This window comes from Arachis duranensis, chromosome 6 (genome assembly GCF_000817695.3).
Source record: "Arachis duranensis cultivar V14167 chromosome 6, aradu.V14167.gnm2.J7QH, whole genome shotgun sequence".
Taxonomy (NCBI): domain Eukaryota; kingdom Viridiplantae; phylum Streptophyta; class Magnoliopsida; order Fabales; family Fabaceae; genus Arachis; species Arachis duranensis.
Window position 1 is genome coordinate 4,160,452 of NC_029777.3, and position 19,734 is coordinate 4,180,185.

At 36.7% G+C, this 19,734-nt stretch overlaps 1 protein-coding gene across 1 annotated transcript; it reads left to right on the forward strand.

The window, feature by feature from the left end:
• The first annotated feature begins 5,346 nt into the window (after nucleotides 1–5,346).
• On the forward strand, nucleotides 5,347–7,455 carry LOC107491850 (benzyl alcohol O-benzoyltransferase-like). The gene is made up of 2 exons (XM_016112764.3): nucleotides 5,347–5,802; nucleotides 6,517–7,455. The coding sequence occupies exons 1-2, from the start codon at nucleotides 5,347–5,349 to the stop codon at nucleotides 7,453–7,455; spliced, it is 1,395 nt and encodes a 464-aa protein (XP_015968250.1).
• The last annotated feature ends 12,279 nt before the right edge of the window (nucleotides 7,456–19,734 follow it).

Sequence of the window (19,734 nt, forward strand, 5' to 3'; positions counted from 1 at the left end):
AAGTGGTGCTGGTGGTGCTGGTGGTGGTGTTGGTGGAGGTTGTGGCTGTGGTGTTGGTGTTGATGTTGGTGTTGGTGGTGGTGGTGGTGGAGGAAATAATTATGTTGGTAGTGGTGAGGGTAACTTTGTCCAAAAAAATAAAAACGACGATTTTAATACGAATAAAAACGTTAAGGATGACTTTAAACCTAAATTAACAAGAGGGACGAATTCGATTCTGGCACAAAACGTTAGGGACCAAAATCGTACTTACCCCTAAGTTTTATGTTCTTTTGTATCAGAATATTATAATTTATTATATTATTATATTATCTTTATATCACAGAATAAAAAGTAAAATTTTATATCTTCTTGTTACTTATTTTTGTTTATTTTAGTTAGCTAAATTAGCCTGTATAAATTATTTATTTTTAATTTAATTATAAACAAATTTATATGTACTTAAATATCAATACTTCACATTATTAATAGTTTAGAAATTTAATATATCAATGTTTTAACAAATTATTGGTAGGTGCAAATTTTTTGCTACCTTTCTATGTCAATCAAATAAAAATTTAATTTTGATGTATTATTAATGTAAAGTAGTTTTATACGTGTATCTAATTACGTAACGTCATAACTACTTTTTATATTGACAATATAAAATATTTTACACTACCAATGCATTTAAATTAAACTCATCAAATAATCAGGACCATATATCAAACAATGCAAATAATATTATAGAATACAAAATTATTAAATTTTTTATTATATAATTTATTTTATTTTATTTAAAAATAAATATTTATGTACTAAAATTTCAATTATGATACTTTACTAATCAATAATTTAAAAAATTTTAGAAATAATATCACCCAATATAAAATAGTTTAAAAAATGAGATTTAACTAAAAAGTAAATATTTATGTATTCAAATTTAAAAAAATATTTTACATAATCAATAATTTTAAAAATTAAAAAAATAATTTTATCCTATACGTAAAGCTAATATGAAATTTATAAAAAAATGAAGCTGCAATAAAACAAATATAAAATTTGTAATTGTAATGAATAGAAATGAGAAAAAGATAGAGGCCATACAATCACAATATTAAAGGAAGAAGAAAGATGGTAGAAATAAAAATACAAAAGAGAAGAGAAGCACTAATTAAATAATGAGATAATCTAATTATTACATATACAGAAACACATTTAGAATTGGAAAGAGGAATAAAAAAAAATTTGAAAAAGGATGAAAATAATTAAAAGAATACATTTTTGGAGTAAAAAATTGAAAAAAAAAAGTTACGCATTTTTATAACTGTTAGTGAAAACATAGAATAAAAATAAGATAGATGAATATGAATTGCTGATGTATATACGAAAAAACTTTTATTATTAAATATAATATTAAAATTTAAATTTAAAGGTTGTTAGTAATGGACATTGACATCGTTAATAAGTCTAGCTAACAGCCATAGATTCATTGAAGGTAAGGTTGTTTGTAATGCACAATTAGTTTCAGAGTTGCGTGCGGTTTCCGATATGATTCATGCATAAGATCAGAGTATTAATTAGCGCGTTCGAACTTGGAACAGAACCATTGACCAATCAATATCAATGGACCCCTTATTCTCATCACACATTTGTTGTGCTTTAATTTCTAAAAAACACTACTTTTTTAAATTCAACTGGTTAATTTTGTTCAAAAATTTATTATTATTTAATTAATTTAAATTAATAGTTATTTAAAAAAATAGAAAATAAAAAAATATTTATTATTTATTTTCTAATTAAATAAAAATGATATTTAAAAGTATCTAATTACACCGTTAGTTTCTGTCCGTTCTTAGATTAACAACCAATTTCTATCACTAGGGGTGACCTAAAATTTTCTCATTTAATATTTGCAGATAATCTCTTACTTTTCTGTCAGGCTACAAAGAGTCAGGTCCAAATGATCATGTATTCTCTTAACATTTTTTGCAAGGCATCTGGCATGAAAGTAAATCTTGAAAAGTCTAAAATTTTTTGTTCTAAAAATATGACTGCTCAGAGAAGAGATATTTTTACTAGTGTTTCTTCAATACATTTTGCTTTGGACTTAGAAAGATATCTTGGAGTTAACTTTAATCATTCCCGTACCAGTAGGGCTTCTTTTCATTCGATGATTGAAAAGGTGAGGGGAAGATTAGTTAACTGGAAATGAAGGCTTCTAAATAAAGCAGGGAGATTTTGCCTGATCAATTATGTTATAGCATCTATTTTTGTCTATCATATGCAGATATCTTTTTTTTTCAAATTGGGTTTGCGATAAATTGTCTTCTATGATGAGACCGTTCTTTTGGAAGGGTCAAGTTGATGGTAGAGGTATTTCTCTTGTTAATTGGAGGACCGTGATCACTCCAAAGAAATTTGGTGGCCTAGGTGTTAGAGATCCTGCTTGTGTTAATATATCTTTACTTGGTAAATTGGTTTGCCAACTTTTTCATTGTCAGGACAAGCCTTGAGTTGCTCTATTGAGGGCGAAGTATCTGAGGAATGAGGGAGTTTTAGATGGCACTGTCCCTTGCAATGCTTCTCATGTTTGGAAGAGTATCTCAAAGCCTTTTAGTGCTCTTAAGGATGCATTCTCTTGGTGCGTTGAGTCACTTGATCAATCTTTTTGGTTTGACAATTGGAGTATTGAGGGCCCAATTGCTCAAGATGTCTCTTTTGTACATATATCTGACTCTGATTTAACTATTAAAGACGTTTGAAAAGATGGTCAATGAAATTTCATGATATTTTCTCTATCATTTCAGAAGATGTCAAACAGCGTTTGAATGCTTATAATCCGGATTTGAATGATGGAGAGAGTTCGAGTTGATCGTGGGATGTGGTATCTTCTAGACTCTACTCAACTAAGAGTTGGTACAGTTGCCTAGCCAAAAGAAAGTTTGACTGGAATGAGCATGATAATTGGTTGTGGGTATGGCGACTGCATATTCTTGAGAAGTACAAGTTCTTGATTTGGCTCAATCTTCATAATGCTATTCCTACGGTAGAGTTTCGTTTGGGTCGTGACTTAGCTTTATCTAGCACCTGTTATCGGTGTCAGAATGGTTCTGAATCCATTCTTCATTATTTTCAGGAGTGCCCTAGTACCAAGGATGTCTGGAATCTTTTAGGCATGTATTCATATAACTCAGATTTACGTGATTGGCTCTACAGAGGTGCAAGGAGTAGAGATATTTTTCTTTTCTTTTCGACCATCTGGTGGATTTGGAGAAGCAGGAATAATGACTTATTTAATATATATGATTCTTGGAGTGCTAGTAAAGTGGTGAGTTTAATTCGTAGTTCAGTAAGGGAGTTTCACACTATTTTTGCTATGCATCAATCTTTGTCTCTTCCTTCGCTTTGTTTGCATTGGGTTCCACCTTCAGTTCATTCTGTTAAATTGAATTGTGATGCTAGCTATTTTGCTCCTTTTGGCTATGCTGGTTTTGGTTGTATCATTTGTAATCTTAATAGATGTTGGTTGAAAGTTTACACTGAAAAAGTCGAAGTGTGCAGTGTTCTTTTTGCTGAATTGTATGCAATTTGGAGAGGTTTACTTCTTGCTTAGGAGAGTAGATTTCGTGAGGTTATTTGTGAAATAGACGGTTTAGAAGCTCTTTTCTTGGTAAACAAAGAATGCTTGGTAAAGATATTTCGGAATGAAATTTGGCAAAGCATATACAAGAGGTTATGAATTGGAATTGGAGAGTCTCTATTCTTTTAATTCAGAGGAATGCAAATAGTATTGTAGATTAAATGGCTAAAGTAGCTACTTTTGACACAGACATTCACTCGAATTGGAGCCAACCATAAAGTGAGCTTCAATATCTAATAGATTTAGATATAAATCTAACCAATTAATTTAAGGAAAAGTCTAGGGGGCCAGCAGTTTTATTGAATTTTGGCCAGCATGTAACCAGCAGAGGAAGGTGAGCCATTGGATGAAATTTCATACCAATCTCACACCATCAAATCATCATTGATGGCTAACAATCACAAAAATTGCTGCCCTAACATTGCTCTTAATTTAATTTTGTCTCTATTTTTTTTCTTTTCTATTTAATCACCAAAAAAGATTAACTACCAATTATCTGGCATATATGCATCCACATGGAAATGAGTTATGAGACCTCCTACTAGTTAGACGAGGCACCAGTACACTTGATCACTAGTGATGAAATTTGATATAATTCACATTCTAACAAGTAAATTCTTAATTTTCACCTAAATTATTTAGTTAGTATTAATAATATAAATATCGATTATATTAAGTGTATATCAAAATCAGTTATCATTATAAAATATATATTAAAATATAAAATATATATTAAAAATAAATTAAATAGTACATAATTAATTTTAGGGAGTCACTCAGATAAAAATGCTGAAAACGTCTTTTTATAAAGATGTTTTTTAATAATTAAAATTTAACACATAATTGATTAAATCGTGTTATTTTTGTCAAAATTAGGCTAGACAAATTGATTTGATTGATTTGACAGGAAAATTGTGAATCAAATTTTGAACTGGTCTGAATTAATATTATTTTTTTATAAAAAATGACTAAAATACTTCTATTATATATAATAAGAATATTTTAATCATTCTCTATAATAAAGATATTGTAGTTATTTTTTATAAAAAAATAATATTAATTTAGACCAGTTCAAGATTTGATTAACCATTTTTTCGATTAAATCAATTTGTCTAGTCTAATTTTGACAAAAATAATATAATTTAATTGATTATATATGTTAAATTTTAATTACTGAAAAACATCTTTAAAAAAAGACGTTTTAAACGTCTTTATCTAAGTGACATCCTTAATTTTAATAATTAATTTTAGTACATAAATAACATTATAAACATGCATTGTGTGAAAAATGCTGCATGCATATTAACAATGTGATGAATGGCACACAATAGTCTATTAGAATAAGCAAGTTAAGTTAACCAATATTATCAAAGGAAAAGTCTAAGAGCCCACTAATTTTTGTGTTTTTTGATCAGCACTTAACTATCAAAGTAAAAGTGAGTAATCTCCTATTATTAGATATAATCTCACACTATTAAAAACATTATTGATAGCCAATTAATAATTACAAAATATTAAAATTACTGTACCCTAACATTCCTCGTTACCAAATATGCATCTTATTATTACCAACTGCCCCATATATACATACCGCCATCCATTTCTGGTAACAACACTAGTTGCCATTCATCAGACTACATACTATAATAACAGACCATTTCCTAAGTTCTTTATATTCCTTCTTCTTACATCACTAATTGTTAACTCTCTCACACACATACGACATGTCTTCATCATCATCAAAATCTCCCTCTCCCGTGTTTACAGTGAAAAGGTGCAAACCAGAGCTAGTAGCTCCGGCTATGCCCACTCCCCGCGAACTTAAACTGCTATCAGACATTGATGATCAAGAAGGGTTTCGTTTCCAACTTCCAAGCATATTTATATACGGTCACAATCCATCAATGGAAGGAAAAGACCCAGTAAAGGTGATAAGAGATGCACTCTCAAGAACACTTGTGTTTTACTACCCATTTGCCGGTAGGCTTAGGGAGGGTCATGCCCGCAAGTTGATGGTGGATTGCACTGAAGAGGGTGTCTTGTTCATCGAGGCTGATGCTGACGTGGCACTTGATCAACTTGGTGACTCCCTTCAACCTCCGTTCCCTTGTTTTGAAGAACTCCTTTACAATGTTCCAGGATCGGAAGGAATTGTCAACTGTCCCCTTCTACTCGTACAGGTTCCAAAAAATTACTCTTCAAATTTTGAATAGTAAAAACAATCCCTGTCATTGTAGATTACAAATAATATTTTAACTAAATTTTCAGCTAAATTAGATATCAAAATAGCAGAAAATCTACTTAAATGTTAAAAGGAGTAAACTATTATTTTTATTTATAAAAATTTTAAATGTGGAAAAATTTATTTATAAAAAAATAAAATTGAAATTGTATTAAAAAGAAAGATTTCAGACTATAGAATTATTTAAACACTAAAAAGTTAAACTACTTAAAATTTAAAAAAAAAATATAAAATTAAAGTTATATCCATAAAAAATAATAATTTTTTAAAATTTGAATAAAGTTATGCATAGAATTGATCTTTTATAAATATAATTTTAATTTTGTTATTTTATGGATAAATTATTCAGCCTTCAGAATTTTTATGAATAGAAATAACAGGTTATCTCAAAATAAAGATTAAAAAGTTGGATGAGTCTTGAAACAAAATATTTTTTTATATAATCTTTTCCCTTTTAATCTTGAACAAGTGAAAATATATGTCCCTCTATTACAAGAAAAATACTAAGAACTAATAAGTAATTTGTTGTTTGACTTTTTGCAAGCTAAGCTAATAGCTAGGGAAAAAACAAAACTTTATAGAATATATTTTAAAGAATAAAAAATATAGTTACTGTAAAAAAATTAATTATTTAGTATTATTTAAATAACAGGTGACACGCTTTAAATGTGGTGGTTTCACCCTTGCCTTCCGCCTAAACCACACCATGAGTGACGGCACTGGTTTTGCACAATTTATGACTGCCATGGCTGAAATGGCTCGTGGTGCACATCAACCTTCCATTCTACCTGTGTGGTCCAGGGAGCTCTTGAGTGCAAGGCACCCACCTCGCATTACATGCAACCATCGCGAATTCGAAGAACCCATAGTAGACACCTCCACCATTATTCTGAGCAAGAAAGATATGATTCAACGCTCCTTCTTCTTTGGACCAACCGAAATAGCTTCCCTTCGTCGTTTGGTTCCACGTCACCTCGGCGAATGCACTAGATTTGAGCTTGTAACTGCATGTCTATGGTGTTGCCGTTCAAAAGCATTGCAACTTGCGCCAGAAGATGATGTTCGCATGATGTGCATCGTGAATGCACGCGCTAGATTTAACCCTAAAATACCCCTTGGTTATTACGGAAACGTTTTTGCTTATCCTGCAGCAGTTACAACTGTAAGGAAGCTTTGTGAAAATCCGTTTGGATATGCGGTAGAGTTGATAAAGAAAGCAAAAGATGAAGTGACAGAAGAGTACATGCATTCTGTGGCAGATCTGATGGTGACAAAAGGAAGACCGTTATTTACAACCGTAGGATCTTGCATTGTGTCAAACTTGACACGTGCTGGGTTAAGAGAAGTGGATTTTGGATGGGGTAATGCATTGTACGGCGGAGTATCTGAAGGTGGGGCTGGGGATTTTTTTGGAGTAACGTTTATGATGGATTGTGTGAATGGCAAAGGAGAAGAAAGTGTAATGTTTCCAATTTTCTTGCCGGTCAAAGCTATGGAGAGGTTTGAGAAAGAGTTGGCTGATATGCTTTGTAAGAGTTGTGATAATGGATATCCTACATTATCAGATCTTCCTTGTAGCTCTAACTTGTAGTAATTTGTGAATGTTGAAAGAATGAGCTGAGCAATAATCTACGGGCTCATTATATATAATTAGAAGTGGGTGTGTTTTAAGGTGAAATTGAAAGATGAAAATTGATTTAAGGTGGCTGCAGATATGCTTTGTAAGAGTCATGATGCTGAATTGCTGATGGGTATCCCACCTTTATCAGATCTTCCTCGTAGCTATAACTTATATAGTTATTTGTTAAAAAAAGATACTATTTCAACAATAAAATTACTCATATATATAATTTAATTTATTTTTAATTTATATTATATACTAATAATTAATTTTAATTATTAATTTTGCTCTACATCTAACACAATTATATTATTAATTAATACTAATGGGTGGATTCTTATGGGGTGAAAATGATAGTCGAAAATTTGTAAATAATTTAATTTAGTTAGATTAAATTTGTTTATTGCTCTTCACCACTAACACCATCTTCAACTCTTTCCTCCAATACTACAATTTTAATGTTAAATTTACTTCTCCACACTTTGTCCTATTTTTGGCATGGTCTGAATTTGATGGCGCTACACCTTCCAAGCTTAGCGTTTTGTTTCCAAGGATCTTAGTTGATAAGAAATCACCGGTGATTTTTCGAGCACTCAGTGATCACATTGAGGTGAAGCTCTACCTCCTCCTTCTTGTGAATCACTCCATCCTTTCTTGCATGTCCGACGACCACCAAAATTTGTTGCCCGGTGTCTTTGTCCCCCTCAAAATAAAATCTGGATAATGGTTCTGCACTAGTATAACTCCCGTTAACAAGATCGATAAATGTTTCCGTCGATTTTATGGATTAGGGTTCATACGAATGGGAATAAATGTGATTTAACTGTCACGGCCTTGGACACACTCCAACGCTACCGTGCTGCCACTTGAACTTACTCAACCTCTTGAGTTAAGACCAAGTCAGTCTAACCCTCAATACTTAGCAAGAAAATTAAGAACACAAGAGAACACAAGAGAAATGAAGTTTTGGTGAAAGAACACTTTATTGCTCAAGTGTCTATTACAAATGACTCACACTAACTCTCACGTCCTATTTATAGCCATCCACCTCCTTAATAGATGGTTAGAATTAAATCTAATCAACAGTCCAAATTAAATATCTATCCTACTACATCTTTCTAAATACTTCTATATTCTTCCATACTACTCTCCATACTCCTATATACATCCACACGCTTCTAGAATACTCTCTGACCTTCCAGAATCTTCTAGAACCTTTTAGAGTATTTCGGGACCTTCTAGGACATTCTAGAACATTTTAGAACAATCTAGAGCATTCTCAAACACTCCAGAAAATTATACAAATACTGTTAAATCTAACCGTCTAAAATTTACCGTGACATTCTTCCCCACCTAATGCGCAAACGTCCTCGTTGCGTTCTGTTCATGATAGCGCTCTAGGTATTCTTGGAATTGCCACAGATCTTCACGAGCTTACCAACTAGCTTCAGTTATCAGAAGTCCTTTCCACTTGATCAAGTATTGGATACTTGGTGGTACTCCTCTTTGTCGCACGACGCGATTAGCTAAGATCTCTTCGATTTCTTTATCAAAGGATCTAATCACCACGGGCGGAGCACGACTCGAGTTACCTCTACTCGGTTCGTCTTGGTTTCCATGATATGGTTTAAGCATACTCACATGGAAGACCAGGTGGATTTTCATAAAGGGAAGGAGTTGTACTTTGTAAGCAACCTCCCCAACACATCCAATGATCTCAAATGGCCCTTCGTATTTGCGGATTAAACCCTTATGAGCCGTGCAAAAGGCCTTGAATTGTTGTGGAAGAAGTTTGATCATTACCTTGTCTCCCACTTGATAGCTTGTATGCCTCCTCTTCTTATCTGACCATTTCTTCATCCTCTTGGCAGCTTTGTCGAGGTAAGAACGAGGGACATCTACTTGTTCTTCCCATGAATTAATCATATGATAAGCTCCAGGGCTCTTTTCTGAGTAAGAGAAAGAAAGAGAGTGAGGTGTAAGCAGCTATTTTTCAGTCACAATCTCTAATGGGCTCTTCCCTGTGGACTCGCTCCTTTGCAAATTGTATGAAAACTGAGCAATGTCGAGGAGTTTTGTCCAGTCTTTCTGATCAGCGCTTACAAAATGCCTCAAGTAACACACGAGTAAGGCATTCACTCTCTTAGTCTGTCCATCGGTTTGAGGATGGAAGCTTGTTGAAAAATGAAGCTCCGACCCAAGGAGTTTGAACAGCTCTGTCCATAGTCATCCAGTGAAGCGTGATCTCGATCATTAATGATGCTCTTAGGCAATCCCCAGTACTTCACCACATTCTTGAAGAATAGTCGTGCTGCTTCCTCTGCAGTGCAGTCATTAAGGGCAGGTATAAAGGTAGCATACTTTGAAAATCGATCTACTACCACGAGAATATATCCAAACACCTCGAACTTTGGTAAGACAGAGATAAAATCTAGAGAGACATTTTCCCACGGTCGCTCTGATGGAGGCAGAGGTTCCAATAACCCGCTTGGTGTCTTGTTTTCAATCTTATCTTGTTGGCACACAAGACAAGTCTTCACATAGCTCTCCACCTTATCTCTCATTTGAGGCCAATAATAAGAAGATTCAATGAGTGCCAAGGTCCTTCGCTGGCCTTGGTGACCAGCCTACTTGGTGTCGTGGCATTCTCTCACTAATTTTCTTCTTAGATTTTCTCATTTAGGGACGTATAGTATTCTCCCTTTAGTGTAGAGAAGGTCATTGGTGCACGAATCCCTACACTTCGTACAATTGTACCAGCAAGTGCACTGGGTTGTCCAAGTTATACCTGAGCGAGTCAGGATCGATCCCACAAGGATTGTGGTTTGAAGCAAGCTATGGTTATCTTGTAGATCTTAGTCAGGCGGATAGAAGAGTTATTGGATTTGAATGCATAAAAATGAAATAGGGTATAAAATACTTTGTGAATTCGAATGTTACCAGTGATAAGAAGATGGTTAAGGCTTGGAGATGCTTTATCCTTTTGGATTAACTCTGGTCTTACTGTCTTCTTCAATTGTGAATGATTTCTGCTTTATATGATCGATACCGTACGGTCGCGGTCACCAATCTTCTCCAGATCTGAATCCCAGGGTTAGTGTGGATCCATTCTGATTGAGGGTGAAGCTCCTGCAGTCCATTCTCCTTAATGATCCGGATCAGAGAATGCTACACCTTTGGGTTCTAGCCTCTTCGAATCTTCCGGATCAGAGAATGCTGCGCTTTTGGGTTCTAGCCTCTACCACAGAGACCCTAATCTCTCCAAACCTTGGTTGAACTAGTGTCTCGAGAAGTCCCCAATGAAGTCATGGATTAGCCGTCTAAGAGATGTATAATCAAGCTGGCGGTTCGATGCTTTCCAGTTGCGTAATCACACGAACCCAAGAAGAACACGGGTGGTTGTTAGGCACACGGTCTTAGTATGAAGAACAGAGATGATTCTCATGGGTCATACCATTCTTAAAGTTGAAGAACGAAGATACATCTTAGAATTGAATCAAACACGGATTGAAGAGAAACAGTAATACTTTTATTAATCCATAAAACTCAGTAAGGCTCCTCCCCTCAACCTAGGGGGTTTAGAAACTCATACTGATAGAAAACACAATGATACACGAAAATATGGCATAAGGTCCTATGTGATTATGTAAAATATCTCTTAAATACTAAACTAATGACTAAGGATTACATAAGAATGGTAAAATAGTCTTTTTAGTGCTAAAATTCACTTCTGGGGCCCACTTGGTGAGTGTTTGGGCTGAGTTTTGATGAGATCCATATGCTCTGAGGCCTCTAGAGCATTGAACGCTGGCTAGGGGGTCCTCTTTGGGCGCTTGGATGCTGATCTCCTCCTTTGGGCGCTGGATGCCTGGAATGGGGTAGGAGACTGGCGTTGAACGCCAGTTTTGAGCCTTCAATTCTGAAGCAAAGTATAAACTATTATACATTTCTAGAAAGCTCTAGAAGTTAGCTTTCTATAGCCATTGAGAACGCTCCATTTAGAATTTTTTAGCTCAAGAAAAGCTCTTTCGAGTGCAAGGAGGTCAGATCCGAAGAGCATCTGCAGTGCTTTCTTTGTCTCTGAATCAGACTTTATCTCCAGCTCCTCAATTTCAGCCAGAAAATACCTGAAATTATACAAAAAATACACAAACTCAAAGTAGAATAAAAAAATGTGAATTTTACACTAAAACATATGAAAAATTAATAAAACTTAAACAAAACATGCTAAAAACTATACGAAAATGATGCCAAAAAGCGTATAAAATATCCGCTCATGAGTTATTTTCTAGCCAAAATCTTTTGGTCTTACCTTCTCTAGCCAACTCCACCAACTTCTTGGCTAATGGATCGTGATGCAACCCTTCCTTAATGGTATGCACAATATCTCCTTCAACCATAAAAATGGTTACCAACTTAGCCTTACGGCGCAGCGCATCTGCTACCACATTAGTCTTGCCAGGCTTGTATTCAAATTCAAAATCAATCTCAGCTAAGAAATCTTGCCACCTAACTTGTTTGGGGCTTAATTTCTTCTGAGTTTGGAAGTAGCTTGTAGCCACATTGTCTGTCTTGACGATGAAGTGTGAACCAAATAAGTAGTGACGCTAAGTTCTCAGACAATGCACCACTGCAGCCATCTCCTTCTCTTGGATGGTGATCGTCTCTATGTATCATTCAATTTGCGACACTCAAAGGCAATAGGATGTCCTTCTTGCATCAGAACCCCTCCAATAGCATAGTCAGAAGCATCAGTGTGGATTTTAAATACCTTTGAGTAGTCAAGTAGTGCTAGTACTAGTCCTTCTATGATAGCAGCCTTCAACTCATCAAAGGCCTTTTGACACTCCTTTGACCATTCCAAAGAGTGATTTTTCTTGAGAAGATTAGTTAATGGTGTAGCCTTGGCGGAGCATCCCTTGATAAACCTCTGATAGTAATTAGCCAACCCAAGGAATGACCTCAATTTAAATACCTTGTTTGGCGGCTCCCAATCTTTGATAGACTTCACCTTTCCTTGATCCAAGCAGAGGGTTCCACCTTTAATGATGTGTCCCAAGAAGTAGACTTTGTCCCTTGCAAAGAAACAATTTTTCTTCTCCACATATAGGTTATTCTCTCGCAAGATCTTGAACACAGTTCATAAGTGTTCTACATGTTCTTCCAGGGTATTGCTATAGAGAACAATGTAATCCAAGTAGACCACTACAAACCAATCAAGGTAAGGTCGAAAGATCTCGTTCATCAAGGTACAGAAGGTCGCAGGAGTATTGGTCAAGCCAAAAGGCATCACCAACCACTCATACGATCCATACCTCGTGACACACGTGGTCTTAGGCTCATCACCATTAGCAATCCTCACTTGGTGATAAAATGACCTCAAATCCAGTTTTGAAAACCACTTGGCTCGACCAAGTTGATCAAACAAATCGGCTGTCAAAGGAATATGGTATTTGTTCTTGATGGTTACCTTGTTAAGTGCTCGATAGTCGATGCATAGTCTCAACGAACCATCATACTTCTTTTGGAACAAGACTGGTGCGCCATAAGGTGCCTTCGATGGACGGATAAACCCAGCATCTAGCAAATTCTTGAGTTGCTTCTTCAACTCCTCAAGTTCTGGCAGTGCCATCCTATAAGGTGTTGAAGCAGGCGGCTTTACTCCTGACTCCAATTCAATCTTGTGGTCCACCTTCCTCCTAGGTGGTAGTTGTTTTGGCAACTCGGGAGGCATCACATCCTTATTTTCTTCAAGGACTTCGTTAATTTTGGGAGGAATGTCTTCTCTTTCAGATGTTGACTCCTCTTGTAATAGAGCTAAATATGTAATCTCTTCCTTCTTAAACCCTTTCTTGAGTTGCATAGTAAAATGCATCGGTAGTCCTCCAACTTTAAAGACTGTAGGGACCATGCATGGAGACCCTTTCTCCATGACACATACTATGTCATAGTATAGCATAGGTATTATATTTGCCTTCCTTTGCAAATCAAGCCCAATGACTATTTTGAAATCGTCCATGGGTGCTACTGAGAAATCCACAAGACCCTTCCAAGAACCAAGAGTCATCTCAACCCCTTTTACTACTCCCTTAAGAGGTTCACCCTTGGTATTCACGGGTTTGAAGCAACCATTTTTTTCGGTGATCTTCAACCAAGTCTCTTTGCTTCATCAGGCACGATGAAGTTGTGTGTAACACCAGTGTCGATCATAGCTATGGCGAGTTTTTCATTGATAAAGGCCTTGACATACATCAAGCCTTTCTTTCTGCGGTGCTTGCTTCTTTTTCCTTCACAGCATTCATGAGTTGGATAGATCCAACACACTCATTTACTTTAGTTTGACCCTCTCGTTCCTCGGTAATAGATGCCAGAGTCCCTATCTTGGGGCAGTCCTTCATTTGGTGTGGTCCCTTGCACACGAAGCATCCTCCTTTGGGAACGAAAACCTTCTTCTTTTCCTCATACCCTTTCTTTGAAGAGTATTTCCTTCCTTCTTGGTTGAGAAACTCTTCCCATTGTCTCCTCCACTTTTAGTAGAACTAGGCTTGGAGGAAGACTTGGGTTTAGAGTCTCCCCTATGATACTCAGTTATTGATTCGACCACCACGATGGCCTCATCGACATCCTTAACATTTCTTCTTTGTAGTTCTTGTTTTGCCCAAGGTTGGAGTCCATCAATGAAGAAGAACAATGCATCCTCTGATGCTAAGTTGGGGATTTGAAGCGTGAGAGTAATGAACTCCTTTACGTAGTCGCTAATTGTACTCTTGTGCTTCAACTCCCTCAACTTCTTCCTTGCTTCATAAACCACATTCTCAGGGAAGAATTGTCTTTTTAATTCCCTTTTGAAATCTTCCCATGTGGCTATATTGCAAGTACCCTTCTCCATATCTATGCATTTTCTCCTCCACCACAAAGTAGCATTATTAGAAAGGTAGAGAGCTGTAGTGTGTACCTTTATTGCTTCTTCGACCACCCCTTGGCCTTCGAAGTACCTCTTCATTTGCCATAGGAAGTTCTCCACTTCTCGAGCGTCCCCCACGTCCTTGAACTCCTTTGACTTGGGGAGATCAATCTTTGTCCTCTCCCTTATAATGGTTGGTTAAGATTTTGCCTCTTTGAACCAAACTCGAACTTCCTAAAATAGTTTCAAGAAATTCTCAAGCTTCTCTTCGATTTGGAGCATGCTTTCTTTGAAAGCATCTAGTTCTCCTAACACGTGAGTCTCGAGGGCCTCCTTATCATGCTCTATCATTTTAAAACGCTCATCTATAGAGAATAGAACATTCTCCAACATAGAAACTCTCTCTTCTAAGAAGTTAGAGTCCTTATTTCTAGGCTCACATAAAGAACGGACCTTTTTGCCTCTCCATTGAGAAGGAATAGCATTTCTTCCCCTTTGAGACTCAACATGCTCCATGGTTACACTAGAAGCCATACCCACAAACCACTTGTGCTCCCTCTCAAACCTTGTTCTGATGCCAAAATTGTCACGGTCTTGGATACACTCCAATGTTACCGTGCCAACACTCGAACTTACTCAACCTCTTGAGCTAAGACCAAGTCAGCCTAACCCTCAATACTTAGCAAGAAAGCTAAGAACACAAGAGAACGCAAGAGAAAGGAAGCTTTGGTGGAAGAACACTTTATTGCTCAAGTGTCTATTACAAATGACTCACACTAACTCTCACCTCCTATTTATAGCCATCCACCTCCTTAATGGATGGTTAGGATTAAATCTAATCAACGGTCCAGATTAATTATCTAGAACCTTCATTACAAATATCTATCCTACTACAACTTTCTAAATACTTTTAAATTCTTCCATACTACTCTTCATACTCCTATATACATCCTCACTCTTCTAAAATAATCTATGACCTTTCAAAGTCTTCTAGAACTTTCTAGAGTATTACGGGACCTTCTAGGACATTCTAGAACGTTCCAGAACTATCTAGATCATTCTCAAACACTCCAAAAAATTATACAAATATTGTTAAATTTAACCTTTTAAAATTTACTGTGACATAACGCTCCATATAGACAATCATTAACAGAAACTATTAGTTAAAAAATGGAAGGATAAACGAAATTGGTGTTATATTTTTAATGGACTAATTTGATTAAAAAAATTATTAGGAAACGAAAATGATAATTGGCCAATTTTTCGATGACCAATTTAACTATTAACTCTATATTAATATTTTAGTTATTATTTATTTATTATGTTAAATATTGAAAAAATTATTATTCACTTTTAATATAAATATAAAAAATATAGGAGAAGTATAGGTAAAGGTGATAAATACAATATTTTATTAAATACTAATTAAAAGAAAAGCACGGTAGCTTCATATATAACAAATAAGTCATGCTATTTTCTTTAATTGTTTTATTTTTATTTAAAAAATCATTTCTCATAACAAATAAATGAGACAAAGTTCCACCAGCTCAGTTTAAAGCTCGTTTGAAAAATAATAGAAGCTATTTTTTTTAATTATGAAAAGTCATAATACACGTGTTTGACATCATTTAAATTTTTTTTAATTTTTTAAAATATTAATTCATAATCTTTTGAAGGAGTAAAAATATATGACTTCTTCTTTTTGATAAGTCATTCTATCACTTTTCTGAAAAAAATTAACTTCAAAATAAAAAAATTTACTTTCATTCTTTACTTTGTGAAAATGTTTTCTGTTTCTACTGAAGTCTTCCACCACCATTTTCACGTAAAATTTCATCTTTTAGAAGTACTGTCATTTCACCACCATTTTCACATAATGATTCATCTGTTGAAAGTATTGATCCTCCACTACCATTTTAAAACAAATCACCTACTACATGTATTTCTTTCAGTTATTTTTTTATCATTTAAACACTCTATTTTTATTATTAAAGTTGTATTTAATTGTGTGTGGTATGAAATCTCAGTTTTAATTTTATTTTTTTCACATGTGATTTTATTTTTATATAGGGTAGTGCTAGGGAGCCAATGGTCTAAGCGTACAATATGTACAATGGGCTAAATCTTTGGTCCATGAATAAAATGAACATCACCCATACTATCCAGAATAATCATCCGGATACCAGGGATAATAAATATCTCATGTTATAAAATCACTAATCCCAAAAACTTAAGTTAATTTTGGAGTTCACCAAGGATCGAACCCTTGATCTTTCGGATCTAGAACTCTAATACCATGTCATGAACCCACTCATCCCAAAAAAGTAACTTTTGTTACGATGGATAACCGGAGATTAATGGGTTGGACAAGTTTGGCTGGCCCAATCGTCCGAATGATGAAACGTCCAAGTGGGTTTATGCTCCGAGACCCCATCCGACTTGTGTAAGGGAGAATGGGGGGTGGTACCTGCAAAGATACTCCGATGCCAAAGTCAGCAAAGGGGTAAAACAAGTCTAGAGAGTATTGGGCTTCTGAGATACCTGAGAGGTGCCAGTATATTTATAGTGGTGAACCTATAGCCACCGCTGAAGTAGTTCTGTCTTTTGAGGTGGATAACCGTCCCTTTATCTTAGGGAGGTTGAGATATGGCTCCTGGAAGTGGGTAGAGAGATTTTAGGGGCAGTTACTCATTTGAATGAGTGATTATCTGCCAGCTAATCTTCGTCCCTGACTTCTTTAGGGTTAGTCGTGGTAAGAACCGACTTCGTAGGGAGGAGGTCGGTATAAGGCGAGGCTCAACCCTTTTGGGTTGGGCCTTTTGTTGGGACCTGGGCCTTATCGTTGGGCCATGGTATGAACAGTGCCCTTACTCGAGCCCAATTTCTTTTAAGATTTGGGTTCGAGTATTCTACTCGGGGTCGTAACCGACTTGTGAGGGAACCGACGTGATTGTTTGCAACCGACGTGAATTTTTGTGACTTTTGATTTTCACAGTTACGTCTAATCAAACGTCGCGTCCGTTAGGGGTATGCGTAGGTATTAATTACCTTGGTAACGGTGCATCCATTAATGATCGCTTTCATTTTTACCATTATGCCCCTAACGTGCTTATAAGTGCTTCCCCTTCTTTCGTTGTTTCGTTTCTTCGATTTTTCAAATTTTCCCTTTCATCTGCTCGTAGAACACTTTCGTATCTGTTCGTGGAACACTTTTGTTGAAGGCTTTCATCTTCCTCTACCCCTTTTCAGGCAAAGGTTGGTTCTTTCTTCCCTTTTATTAAGTGCTTCTGTTAGCATGCCTTTTATTTTCTTTGGAGCGGGAGAAGATGACGCCGTAGGTTTCTGTTAGATTCCATGCCCCCCTTAGGAACTCTCGTTTTTTATTCTTTTTTCTTTTTCCTTTGTAGGTTTTCATCGTACCTTAGAAAAAATGTCTTCTGTAGAAGTTCTTGCTCAGTGGTTTGATGTTACGGTCTTTGGGGAGGAACCCTTGGTTGATGCCGAGTTTATCACCAACCTTCGCACTCATTACCATATTTGTACTTCTGAGGAGGATGAGCCAAAGTATGAATTGGTGGTCCCAGGTCTGGAAGACCGGGTTTGTTTTGGGAGGGATACTGAGGAGGTCCCTCATTTTTTCTACATGTATGAAAGCATGATTACCCGTTTGGGTGTTTTTCTTCCATTTTCTGATTTTGAAATAGCTGTTTTACGTCATTGCCGAGTTGCTCCTACCCAACTTCACCCCAATTCTTGGGGTTTTCTGAAAATTTACCAGTTTATCAGCCACGCCTTAGATTTTCCGACCTCTTTGAGGATTTTCTTCTATCTTTTCCACATGACCAAGCCCTTCAGTGGGCTAAAGAACAAGCAGCAATGGGTGTCTTTCCGAGCTATACAAGGTCGGAGAGTTTTCACCCCTTTTTGATGAATCCTTCCATGACTTCAAAAATTATTTTTTCAAAGTTCAAGGTGTAGAGGGTCACCACCCCTTTTTCCTGGATGAAAATTCTGTTCCTCGCTTTCCTTTGTATTGGTTGGAGGCCTCCCCCTGTGAGAAATATGGTTTGGATGACTTGGATGAGGTGGAGGCCGCCATTGTGGGGTTCCTCCGAGAAGTGTGGGGGAGGGCCCCATATCTGGATACCAAAAAATTTATCCAGGGGTCGCCGACCTTTGTCCAGACACAATTAGGTAGCCTTTGTCTTTTCTGCTTTATTTCCGACTTGTATCTTGTTTTTCCGACTTGTCTGACTTTTTTGGCTACTAATTGCTTTTTACAGAGATGGCGAAGAAGAATTCCAGTGAATCCTACCAGAAGGTCCAGGAGGCCAAAGCGAGGTCCCGTGCCAGGGCCAGCAGCGCCAGGGTAACTAGCTCTCCTCTTCCTCTTCCTCCCCCTTCTTCCCAAAATTTGGGAACCTCTTCTCATCCTATTGTTGTTTCCTCCTCGGCCTCTTCTCAGCCGCCCCCTTCCCCCCCGATCTTTTCCTGAGCCAGACAAGAAGAAGCGCAAGACTTTAGAGTCTAGCTCTTCTTTTGAATATGAGGATAAGGTGGATGCTCCTTTATTTATCCAAAAACACATCTATCCTCATATCCGTATAGGTATGGATGATGTTTCTGTCCGGAACAACCTCACTATTCTGGCTCAGGAAAATATCAGGGCGGCGGCGGTGTGCACTAAGTTTCTTGATATTTTTGAGAAGACTCCTCTTAGCTCTCTGGGTTCAACTTCGAGGGTTGAAGAGTTGGAGGAAAGGCTTCTCATGTATCAGAAACATGAGAAAGAGTTGAAGGTCGCTAAATTGAAGGAGGAGAGGGATGGCCTCCAGGAGAAGGGGAGCAAGTTACAAGCCCAATACAATATGGAGGAGGGCTTGAGGGAGAAGGCGCAGGAGAGTTATTCGAGCTTGTTCAAGGACCTCGTGGAGGTGAGGAAGGACTTGTTGAATTCTCGGACTGCTTACGCCGAGTTGGAGGACTCTATTGCTGAGGGAGCCGAGGAGGCTTGGAGGATTTTTAAGGAGCAGGTCGGAGTCCTTGCTCCCGATCTGGATCTCTTTCCTTTGGACCCTGACAAGATTGTCATTGATGGGGCCATTGTGTCTCCTCCCCGACCTGTGTCTGAGTCCGAGTTGAAGACTCGGGGTCAGAGAATCATAGAGTCTCCTCCCCGACCATACGACGCTCCGAGTTCTTCCAAGGCTCCCGAGACTTCCCTTCCAACTCCTGTGGGTGCTCCTCTCCTTGGTCCTGGTGGCGTTGTGGCCAATCTTCCTGATTCTGGTGGTGATCCGACTACTCCCAGTGGTAATGCTTAAAAATTTGTTGGCTATATGGGG